The sequence below is a fragment of the Micrasema longulum genome, unplaced genomic scaffold (assembly GCF_059751315.1).
Source record: "Micrasema longulum isolate JH-2025_06_02 unplaced genomic scaffold, ASM5975131v1 h1tg001583l, whole genome shotgun sequence".
In the NCBI taxonomy this organism is placed as follows: domain Eukaryota; kingdom Metazoa; phylum Arthropoda; class Insecta; order Trichoptera; family Brachycentridae; genus Micrasema; species Micrasema longulum.
Window position 1 is genome coordinate 262,691 of NW_028278766.1, and position 12,719 is coordinate 275,409.

General features: G+C 37.3%; 1 protein-coding gene across 6 annotated transcripts in view; it reads left to right on the forward strand.

Moving 5' to 3' along the window:
- Positions 1 to 12,719, forward strand: part of LOC148274774 (uncharacterized) — a 133,451-nt gene that overhangs the window by 86,867 nt on the left and 33,865 nt on the right. For 3 of the 6 annotated variants that reach the window (XM_088236617.1, XM_088236616.1, XM_088236614.1), the window contains exons 5-11: positions 2,136 to 2,285; positions 3,742 to 3,871; positions 4,367 to 4,566; positions 5,100 to 5,292; positions 7,760 to 7,886; positions 11,439 to 11,551; positions 12,128 to 12,148. In XM_088236617.1, the coding sequence (XP_088092743.1) occupies positions 2,136 to 2,285; positions 3,742 to 3,871; positions 4,367 to 4,566; positions 5,100 to 5,292; positions 7,760 to 7,886; positions 11,439 to 11,551; positions 12,128 to 12,148 (934 nt within the window). The remainder of the gene's footprint in view (positions 1 to 2,135; positions 2,286 to 3,741; positions 3,872 to 4,366; positions 4,567 to 5,099; positions 5,293 to 7,759; positions 7,887 to 11,438; positions 11,552 to 12,127; positions 12,149 to 12,719) is intronic. The other 3 variants (XM_088236619.1, XM_088236618.1, XM_088236615.1) reach the window with 2 other exon arrangements.

The following is a 12,719-nucleotide window of genomic DNA, read 5'->3' on the forward strand; positions in this document are numbered from 1 at the left end:
TTAACCAGTGCGAATCTCGAAGATGTTGTGAGATGTGAGAATATTTTTTTTACTCTCGTAATAAGCCTCGCTGCATATGGGTGAAATTCATCCGGCTGAACCAATTCATTCAATGTAAATGTTACACAGTGTGTAAAGCGGCCACTCAAACCAGCCAATGACATGTCGTAAGCCCTTCTCGAAAATGTTTTCCCTCTCTGTTGCAACAAATTAAGAAAAAAGTTTCGCTTGACAGGTAATAAACCGGAAGAAACAAGTCCGATCGGGAGAAACAGAACCGTCACCACCCCTTCACGGCCAAATAATTTAAACCAATAAAGCCCAAAAGAAAATCACTGTTCATAAATTCGCTCTATTCCTTGCGCCATCCTATTTGATGAAAACTAAGCGTCAACCTATTCAAAACCTGGCATCATCCTAGCCAAGACCTATCAACCAACCTTATTAACCCCACGCAATAAGAAAACTCAATCCTACATACTAGGACAGCGTCCTCAATAACACACCACGGCGCCGAAGAAGCAGCCTAGCCCAACCCCCGACCGATACACGCCTCTCAGCCCTGCTCATTGGTGTATTAGTAGATAAAACCTCTTCCTTTTTACGGGAGTCGGGCCGGGCTGCTCCTTCGCCGCCGTGGTGGGTTGTTAAGGACGCTGTCCTAGTATGTAGGATTGAGTTTTCACATTGCGTGTGGTTAATAAGGTTGATTGTTTGGTCGGTTGATAGATTAGTTGATAGGTCTTGACTAAGATGCTAGATTTTGAATAGGTTGATGCTAGGTTCTCGCCTTGAATAGAATGGTGCTAGGAATAGAGCGAATTTACGAACGATGATTTCCTTTTTTGGGCTTAATAGGTTTGAATTATTTGGCCGGTGGAGGGGTGGTTGTTCTGATTCTCCCTATTTGTTTCTTCCGGTTTACTAACAAGCTAATGAACTTACATGCCCTATCGCTGTCAGAATTGGGAAAATTTGAAAATCTTACCTGGGGCATTGAAAGCTGAAAATGTCAATTGAAAAAATTAAAAAACACGAATCTTTTGTAAACAGAAGAATTTTTTGTAAAAAAAAAATACCGTTTATTACAGCCAAAAAATATAATTGTTTTTGCAATGTGTGGATTTGAAAAGAGGCCACAAGACATTTCAAACAGATCCGGGTTAGTGGGTAATAAATAATAACGGTCAATGACAGGTATTAAAAATAATCTCGTTAAATCAAACGGCCAAATATGCGTTATAGCGTAGTGTATCTTTGTAATCGCTCGGAAGAATTTATCTTCAACTTTACCATCGTAGTGAAGGTATAAAGTCCTTATCTTCCGATTGTAATTGCCCCCCTGATTTGTTAGATAGTGCATCAGGTATCTCCATCCGACACATCTGCTATTTACGAAACCACTTCGGGTAGATTCCGAAACATCCCGAACAGATAACACGTTGGGTAATACAGATATGCTTCCGGGCCCAAGACCAAAGCAGGATGATCGCGCCACTTGCCCGTTGGCAGATAAACGCTCGTAATTGTCTGGTTTGCGGAATGTGTTATCTTTATGCTTTGCACTGAACCCTAACTACAATTAATGCAATCCCTACCTTGCACTGGGTTTCTGGTACCTTATTGTTTGTAACTTGTCTCGCGGCAGTCAGGATCAGATCAGATCGTGGGGTCATGAAAAAGAGGGATTTGAGATGGTTTATTGATTATTTTCATTTCACGACACAGTTGATTAAATTAATCATTAATCTTAAAAGTAATTGGTTCATGATCGCGATGAGAAGTGAAAATATCTGAGCACAAGAATACTGACAGTTCGGTTATATTAACAATCGTTCTTTTGTTAAATGCATTTGAATAATTTAGAATATTGAACATGTTGGGCCGGAGACAAAATTTGGTACCTACCCACAGTAGAAACGCAACATCTTAACCATGGCCCAGTATGCAGCAAATAAATCCAACAAAGTAATGTGGCGTAACCACATGGCTCTCGGCCTGTTGAGGTTGTTTCAGCTCCCGGCCTCGTCAATTTATCAGCTGCCTTTCGAGGGTCCTAGATATTTTCGTATTGCTCCCCTTTTTTTACGTAATGAATTATGTTACTTGGATGACACTCTAATTTGTTTGACCAGATTTCGTGCCCGCTTGAACGTCCTCTGTGTGACTGAGAAGCTGAATGGAGAACTGCACTGCGATGGCTGGCCTGAGGTGAAGGTCGCTCTGGCTCCAGTTGGGCCTCTCCGAAACAACACTGATGAAGCCCAGCTACAGGAAGTAATCAGGTAACGAATTTACTTAATATTTATTTATTCATTTAAGCTTAAAATACTGTCCTAAAGGATTCCTCCGGAAACACTGTTGTAATGTCTACGTTTTATTTATTTAACACTTATAACACGTCTGTTTATATTCAAAATATATTTATTGCTTCAGTTTATGCATTGCATACAGTACACGCAGCAGGAAACTAAATAAACACAATATCAATGTTTCTTTTTCGGGTGATACCGTGGGTGTTGGATTTGTTCCGACGTTTTGGCTACCATTGCAGTAGCCATCTTCACGGTAAACTACGTGTTTTGTAGAAAAAAGTATGTATTTAAGTACTAATAATTTGTACCATGTCGCAGTCGGCAGTAGGCACATTTCTATTCATTTTTGTAGTATGTAGTGCTGGGAACCATGTTGAGTTTAATTTGAGCCCGTCGTCTTTGTTTATGTTATTTGGGTGTCTGTGTATTTCAACTGCCTTCATATTGCAACAAATAAAAAACATATTGCAACGATTTAATTTAATTTAAAAAAAAACTTATTTTACAACTTATTACTTCCGTACGCCGATGACGCAGTCCTCCTAGCTGACAGCGAAGAGGAACTGCAATCCTTGGTTACAAAGGTTTACGAAGTGTGCAAGGAGAGTGATTTGCTAATGAATGTGCAAAAGTCGAACGTCATGGTCTTTGAAAGAAATGTAACTATGACTGAATGAAAGATTGTAGTAAATGGAGATAGTTTTAAACAGGTCGAAGAATTTGTATATCTGGGTAGTATGTTTACTAGAGATGAAAATATGGACAAGGATATTGAAAGGAGGGTTAGTGCCGGTAACAGAGTTAATGGTGCCTTAAAGTCTGTCGTAGCAAATAAGTTTCTATCGCAAGAGGCTAAATTAGCAGTTCATAATGGAGTTCTGGTACCAACCCTAATGTATGGAAGCGAAGCATGGAGTTGGAAAAAAAAGGACGAAAGTAGACTGAATGCTGTTGAAATGCGATCCCTCAGGCGAATGTGTGGAAAAACAATGTATGATAGGTGCCCTAATGTCGAAATTAGAGCAGAATGCAAGGCTGAGTTAAGCATTATCGACAAAATTAAGAAAGGTCTTTTGCGATGGTTCGGTCATGTGGAGCGAATGAATGATGAAAGAACGGCTAAAAAGATTTATGATGCGAATGTGTCTGGTTGTAGAAGTCGAGGAAGGCCGAGAAAGACATGGCATGATCAAGTACAACAAATTCTTGAAAGTGGTCATGTGAAAAGTCAGAATAATCGACGTGCGTGCATGAGAAGATGTATGAATGTGAAGGAAGCAAAGGAAGTGTGCCAGGACAGAGTGGTGTGGCGTTCTATCCTCTCTGCCTACCCCTCCGGGGAAATGGCGTGATGGTTAGTTAGTTAGTTAGTTAGTTATTACTTCAAAACCACATTTTAAAAAACATGTTCATGTATTTTTTACAGTGAAATCGTAATAAGTGCCTTACGCAACACGATGGTACAATACAGCTTGGCCCACTACCCCACCTGTCCGCGTCTGAAGAGGATATCCGAAACCCCGTCCAGAATGTTGCCACTGCATTATGACTCCATGGTAAGGTCATTTTCAGTTAATCTCTGTCGAAATATTTTGATAAACTCCCCATTAGAGTAAATCCAGAGGTTGTCTTCTTCTTTTTGCGGTGCCTTATCAGGTCCCCCGACGTTGGCGATCACTACAACGAAAGCATCTCGGTCCTGCGCTACTCCGAAGCCAACAACTGCTTGTTGGATGTACTCGCCAAGTGATTCCTGGGAAAAGATGACCAGGGGCCTTATGCTAGACTCATTCGTCTTTAGGATCGGATGCGACTAACGTAATTCGACGAGTGAGAGCATTCTTGAACCGTCCATACGAATGCAGTCTATCGAAAACCAATCGACTTTATCTCGAGTGCTCCAAAGCACTCGACATTGACAATCGAATGCAACATCATTACTTCAACATATTACAATAGAGATGAAGAACATTTTAAAGAAGGCAATATAGATGTCTAGGCATCTACAGGGCTTTTGACCTGTCACTGTTACAATATTTCTCGTTTTTCAGAATCCCATGCTGTCTTCTACTGGCAACGAGCAGCTGCTGTCCGGAGACAAGCGCCTGCTGGTGAAGGTGGTGAGCGCCTCTCAGCTCGGGTCGTGTGCGGCCCCGTTCTGCATCCTGGAAATGGATGAACCGGCCCAGAAGAACCAGACCAGCTCCAAGAAGGACACGGGAGAACCTCATTGGGACGAACACTTCTTATTGTGAGTACAAATCAAATTAATGAAACGAAATTGAAAAAGACATTGAGTTACTGGGTATAGTCCATATAACATACCAGGGTAAATTTAAATCACTGGGACTTAAATTTTTATAGTAATTTATAAACATATACGTTTTTTTTATATTTTTATATATCTTCAGCTTTTCAATATTTATTTTCTTTTGAATATCTTTCGTAACTTGAATTATAAAAATAATCCTATTATTGTATTGGTTGTTTGGAAGAAATTGTCATTATGCAATTAGCCCGCCAATGCACAAAGAGTTCAATAAAATAAAATAAAATGAAGATAATCAGTCTTACGCTTCATGTACCAGTCCGGGGACTATGAAATATTCTAGTGTGAAAACACCCTTTTAAATACATATTTCATATCAACCATGTCGGGAATCGAACCCGAGACCTCTCGCACGGTAGGCAAACGCGCTGACCACTACACCACGAGGCCGATAAACTTCCTAATTTTATAATCACAATGTTTCCACATTATTGTTGATGATAAATCTCTTGCAGCGAGCTCTCTCCTCACACCGCGGAGATCCTCCTAGAAGTGTTCGACAAGGCTCCCGGCCAGCAGCCGCGCTTCCTGGGGCTGGGGATAGTTGGCATCGAGGAGCTGCTGGTCAGCCCTTCGCAGCGCCAGGTCATCCGGCTCCAGGCGCGGCCTCTCCAGGACGACGCCGTCACCGGCACCCTGACAGTCGAGGTAAACTGGAATTCTTTCTAATTTTATATACTCTACGCCATCTACGTCTGTGCACTTAAAAATCTGCGCAGGTAGTACCAAAACAGTCAGGCTTTTCTAAAAGCACTGAGCTCGGTCGAGATCAACTTTAAGTGAACCTAAGACTATTTAAATTTATTACAACAGAGAGTGAAATCATTATTGAGAAGGGAATATGGAAGTCTACGCATTTACACGGCTTACGATCTGTCATTGGCTGGTATAAGTGGCTACTTTACACACTGTGTAACATTCATCTTTATGCCCGTTTTTAATCATCCACATTTTCTCAACTCTTCCATCTGTTGACTTACTTTTGTGAAGTAAAGGAGCTGAAACCTTTATTATGTGGATGAGATTCATCCGGCTGAACCAAATCATCTACTAGGCAACGAATAACTCCCTAGGGAGGAAATCCAGCCAGTTTGCAAGCATTTGGACATACTTAAACATTGTTGAATTACTGCCTGGTAAAAGAATAAGTATAAAAATTGTTTTCAGACCTTGCCTAGTAGGTGATTTGGTTCAGCCTGATGAATCTCACGCACATAATAAAGATTTCAGCTCCTTAACTTCACAAAAGTTAACAAATAGAAGAGTTGACGAAATATGGATGTTCAAACGTTTAATGTTTTCTTGAACGACTTCAGAATACATGCATAAGGTACATTTTTGGTCTTCGGAAATATGACCACATTTCTAATTATCGTAGGCAAATGAAATGGCTCAAAATTAGACAGCGGAGAGACTATCACTCCTTCTCACTTCTGTTCAATGTACTGCATAGTCCTAACGCTCCTATATACCTGCGTGAAAAATTTCAATGCTTATCAGTTCATGGTTTACATCTTCGTTCTAATCCTCTTTCTTCTCTAACTCATATAGTGTCCATGCGGCTCGACTGTGGAATCATCTCCCATCCACCATCAAAGATGTTACTTCAGTATCTCTGTTTAAATCACGTCTAAAGAAACATCTTCTTTCTCTTCCTAAATCTCTCCTCCTTTCCTCTTTCCTCTTTTTTCCTTTTTCCCATTGAGTAATAGTTTTGATTTAAGGTCATTTATAAACAAATACGTTTATTTCTATTTTTATATATCTTTAACTTTTTAATCTTTATTTTCTATTGAATATGTTCTGTAACTTGCATTATTAAAGTAAAACTTTTATTTTATTGGTTGGTTGGAAGAAATTGCCATTTGGCAATGAGCCCGCCAATGTACAAATAACATTATGTACAAAAAGTTAAATAAATAAATAAACATGGAAGAATGGTGAATGTTACAGAGTGTGTAAAGTGGCCACTTAAACCAGCCAATGATGGGTCATCACTACTACTACTACCATCACGCCATTTCTCCGTAGGGGTAGGCAGAGAGAACGGACCGCCGCACGCGTCTATCCTGGCATACAATCCTGGCCTCTTCCACATTCATACATCTTGTCATACATGCCCTTCGGTTCTGTCTGCTTTTGACATGACCAGACTTAAGATTTTGGTTTATCTGATCATGCCACGTCTTCCTTGGTCGTCCGCGTCTCACGTTGCCGTTCATTTTCGCCATATATACTTGTTTTACCATTCTCTCGTCGTCCATTCGTTCTACGTGACCAAACCATCTCAGAGACCCTTTCTTAATCTTATAAATTATACTTGACTCAGATTTACACTCTCGCCTGATTTCATCATTCGTGACCCTGTCATACATTGATTTCCCACACAATCGTCTAAGAGATCGCATTTCAACCGCGTTCACTCGACTTTCTTCTTCTTCTGCCAGTTCCATGTTTCACTTCCATACATAAGTGTTGGGACTAAAACTCCGTTGTGCACTGCCAGTTTAGCTTCGATTGACATATTTTTATTAGAAATTACTGTGCTACATAAGCTTTGTAAATGTCTGCACTTCCATATTCCCTTTTGAATATTTTTTTTTCTCTCTGTTGCAATTTGTTAATCTGTTTTAAGTTGTAATATGTTTTTTTTTTAAATTTTATTATGTTTTTTTAAACTTTATTATTTAAATATATTTTATTTGCATTTTGTGAATTACTGATAATATTTATTAATTTAAATTAAATTCACTTTATTACTGGGTTAATATAATGTGTACACTTGATTAATTACTTACATGGCTCTGAAAAATGATTATTTTCTGTTTTTACAAGTTAAGTTCCATTGTACCATCTTCTATATGAATTACATCTAAAAACTATTGTTTTTTCCCAAATAAATAAATAAAATAAAATAAACAAAATGGCCAACAAACACGCGCGACCAAATGAACTGGCTGAAAAAATTCCCCGATCTTCACGTCAGGTGCGCCAACTTTGGAACGAAAAAATTCCCGCGGCCTCGGGAGCCTTTGCAACCTTATTTTGTGGACGACCCTCGTATATGAAGTGTTAAATAAATAAATAATTAATATTGTAAAATTGTTGGTTCCAGTTCCTCTTCATAGAAGGAGCAGATATTCCGCTCACCGAAGGACGCCCGTACAAACTAAAGGAAACTCTCAAAACTGTGTCTCCATCGGGACATACATTGACCACAACGAGAACCATGTTTAAGCAAGGTAATAACCAATGATAGATGCGGTAATAATGTTATTAACAATATTTTGAGTGTGTCCAAATTTTTGTAGACAAGGACTGGATTCAACTCCCTGGGGAGTTGTTTATATTAAATTTGGACAAACTCAAAATATTGTTGATAAATTACCTGGTCCATGATGAAGTATACAAATTGAAAAAATAATATTTTCAGGCGTTGCCTAGTATGTAGGTGAAATAATTCAATTAGATGAATCTCACCCGCATAAATAAAGGTTTCAGCTCTTTAACTTCACAAACATTAACAGATGCAAGAATTAAAGGAATATAGATGTTCAAATATAGGCAGAATGGTGAATGTTACACAGTGTGTAAAGTGGCCACTTAAACCAGCCATTGACAGGTCATAAGCCCTGTAGATGCCTGGACTTCTATATTACCTTCTCTTAAATGTTCTTCATCTCTGTTGTAATATGTTAATAATGTTATTGTTTGTGCGATGACCCCACGCTCTATGCACTGAATTTAAATAATTAAAATAATATTTTCAATATTTAAAGCATTACCTTTATTTATTTTTATTTTAACACTGTACACGTACAGTTTATATACATATAAAGGCATATGAAGGGTAATTTGAGCACGACGAGGACTCTTAGCCAGTCACACGAGGAGAAAACGAAAGACTAACCCTTATTGCGAATATATAAATAGCTCAAAAAAGTCCAAAATAAATAACGTGTATCCTTATTTACGATAAAACGTTTAAACAACCAGCTAATAGCAGGCAAGTCAACGTTCGAACAGGACAACATCTGTCGGGTCCGCTAGTAAATAAATAAAATTGAATTAAATAGTTACCGGATACCAGGGGTGGCCCTTTGTTAAATTTGACTTGGGCCGGCTTGTTAAATTAAGAGAAATCAATATTCTCAGTTCAAATCAGTACATAAATGCAATTTCCGTGGATGGTTTAAATGTATTATGAAACGTAACTACACTGGCTACGTTTTCCACAGAGAGTCGAATACAAACTCTGTTGGCTTATGTATAAGTCACTGCACTACTCTGCTCCGGAATATCTAAGGGAACTATGCATTCCAGATGAACTAGCTGACAGGCGTCTCACGCTTAGATCAGCTACGTCTACGGCGAGAGGAAAAGTTATTATACCTCTATGCAAACAGCGCACTAAATTTAGTAAACGCGCATTAAGCTAGGGTTTCCTAGGAGAGCGGTGCCCGTATTTTAACGGCCGTAGTGAACGGTGGTGCAGTGGACAGCCGTCGTAACGTCGACTAGAGAGTGGTTTCCTAGGGAAACGGTGTTAAAAGGTGTAAATGGTGTTGATAACACCGTTTTCCTAGAAAACCACACTCTAGTCACCGTTACGACGGCTGTCCACTGCACCACCTTTCACTACGGCCGTTAAAATACGGGCACCGCTGTCCTAGGAAACCTTAGCTTTAGCGGTCGCAGACCCTATGGCATGGAATGCTCTCCCAGCAGAGGTGCGAGGCTGTGAAAGTGAAGTGATGTTTCGGAAAAAACTTAAAACCCACTTGTTCTCTAAATCATTTGAATAAATCCGTAGCACGTGACAACAAAATAAATTGTTTATTATTATTTAAATCTTAAAGTAGGGCACACATATCATACATATTGTTATGTGTGTTCTAATAATAACATTGCAAATATATTTAATTTATAAATTGTTTATCACATATGTCTTGACCATTATTTTAAATTTTGATATGTTTTTTTCTTCATAAATATTTTTTTCCATTTCGTAATACTTTTTAATTGCTTTAAATAAAATTGAATTTTGTGACTTTGCCTTTTTCCTAAATGGAAGTCTAATTTTGTTCTTTTCTCTAGTATTGTGATCGTGTTCATGCTGGTTCCGATCAATTTTTTTCCAAAATTCTGTTTTTTTATTAGAGTTTATAATTTTATGAACAAATATCATTGTATTGTAAAATATTCTTTGTTTATATGTTAATAATTTCATTTCATTTACCATCGACTTTACCCTCGCATATCTGTTTTTTTTCAAAATGATTAAATTTTAATTAAATTACAAATTTAAAAGCTTCAATTAAATTAATTTTACAATAGAATCACTATGTAAAGCGCCCTTGAGGTATTTTATTACGAAAATTGCGCTGTATAAGTTATCCATAATAATAATAAAATTATGTTGCCCTTTGAAATTTTTTGAGAAATATATTTATTAGGGATGCGCAATAGAAGAGACGTATTCGTTTTTTGTCTATAGTGTAACGATTGCCCGCAATCTCCTAACAATGCATTAAAACGCCGATGTTTGATAATACAATATATTGCTTCCATATGTTCTTAGATTTTTTACCCAACATTTTTGCTATTCTTTGAACGATCATCCGTCTTGCTTCACACGTGCAAATTTTTCTTCCTTTCACCGTAATTGGGCACTGTTTTTGGGCACAAATGATTATATATATATAGTTGGATAATTTATATAGCGCCATTTTTGTGAAAATCACCTCAAGGGCGCTGTACAATTAATAAATATCCCAGTACGTCTTGCAGCTACAGAGCGCATGGACGGTTGGGATTCTAGTTCCTCGTTTTCAATTTAGATCAATAAAAAATTATAACAGATAGGAGCTAGATTACAGGACGTCTTGCAGCTACAGAGCGCATAGACAGTTAGAAATTTAGCTCCCATTTACACATTTTAAAAATTGACAAATAAATTTAGTGTATTAATGATACTAAAAAAAAATAAAATAACATGAATAATAAAAAGGAGTAAGATTACAACACGTCTTGCAGCTACTAAGCGCATAGACGATTGGAATTCTAGACCCCATTTATAAAATTTAGGTATTTTTAAGTTGGTATATGAAAGCTAGATAACCAATCATCGTGCAGCTACAAAGCGCATGGACGAGTGGAATTCTAGCAAAGTTAGAATGATATCAATAAATTTATAAAAAATAGAGCATAGTAGTAAGTTTGTCAAGTGTTCATGCCAAGAACTAAGCAATAAAAAACTAAATAAATAAAGCACTGTATCAACTCCATGGTTAACAAAGGGAGATAGATGTCCGAAGAGAATCTTTTGTAGACAGTAGGTAGATATCGTCACCATGTGGTCCACTAGGCTGCTGGAGAATTTCTGGAAACGCACGTGTGTAGACTGGGGGATTATGCCTATTGTTCCAACGACTTGGTGTCCATTTTGGTCCGTATTATTTCATTTTATGAGACGCAACATTCCTGTTCAATTCACATTTTCAAATGAATATTTTTTTGTATAAGTTAGTTATAGAAGTTTTACACATTACAGAAGATTACACATATAAATAACAATAAAATTAATACTTAATATTTTTAGTAAATTCACAGCCCTGGCAGTCTTCAGTATGAGAACTGCTTCAACACATGGTCATAAAAATACCATTCAAAAATAGTGTTTTGGATAGTTAGAACAAAATGACACACCTCCCCCCGCGAGCCCCTTGTTAAAAAATTAGCGGCCCATCCCTGCCGGATACCTGTTTCATCTCTAATAATAATGTTTGTTTCAGATGGAACAATGAATGGCAATGCCCAGATGACGCAATCTGCCTTACAGGAGCTAGAGAGAAGTCCGAATTCTACCACTAACAAATCAACTCTCATCATTCACAGCGTACAGAGGGTATTTTCGCAATTCATTATCATTCCTAATGCTTTAGTTTTGTATTACATGTAATAAATTCGTATCTAGATCCCATTTTGTTCTTCCTAATCTTGTAACTATTGTAGAAATTAATTTAACATAATATCGTCTATGTAAGTTCAACTCCACGGAAGAAACATTTCTCAAAATTTTCAGTGGCTCAAGCACTTAAAAAAATTTGTTATATAAATAAAACACGAGTGATACTTTAATCCACAAATTTGGAATATCCAGTGACCGGTTTCATCGCTTTCGCGACATCTTCGAGACTGGTATCTTTATTAAAAATAATTTTAATAAAGATACCTTACAGATTGCTATGTTTCGGATGTGACTGGGTTTTAAACCCTGTTCTTTAAGAACACCTGTATATATATAAATATATTTATTTAAAAAAAAAAAAAAATTTAAGATTTTTTTAGCCAGTATGGGAATTTCATGTCTATTTACTATGTAGGTCAGTGATGAATGTGTTCTTTGTTTTAATTTGTACTAATTGTATGTGTTTTGTTTGAATTTCATGTACTTGTTTAACCTCTGGATTTAATTATTCAGCAGACTCCTAAAACAACTAAGGTAAGAATAGTAACACCTTAATTAATCCGTCTCTTACTGTGCTAAAAATATCCGCCCGTTCCAGTGCTGTGCAGTCAATACACATACAAAAATGATGGATTTAATATATAAAAAATGGGTAATTTGAAATATAATCGCTAAAACCCCAAAAATATATTTGCTAACGCTCACAGCGCGAGCAAACAGTCCACCCTTAGTGAAGCTCCGAAAACAACTGAGCGTTTTGTGACAGTGGTACTGGCTGGATTGTGTCAGGCGTGAAATTGTCTGTCTCACTCGTGAGTATATCTCATCGAGAGTGAGACGTACATAGTGTTTGAGACCCTCATACATTCGCTTTTTTTTCATCGCCGCGACAATGCGACGCATCAGTAAGCATTTGATTGTATAGATGACTTCAATTTCTCAAATTTCTGATAAAATACTATTTCTTTACCCAATAAATAATATTTTTTTAATATCTGATGCAGACGATAATGAACAAATTATGGGTTAAAATTTTTGATATTTCTGCATTATACATTTACGTTTTGGTTAAAATATTTAAAAAAAAATAAAAAAATACTGGGAG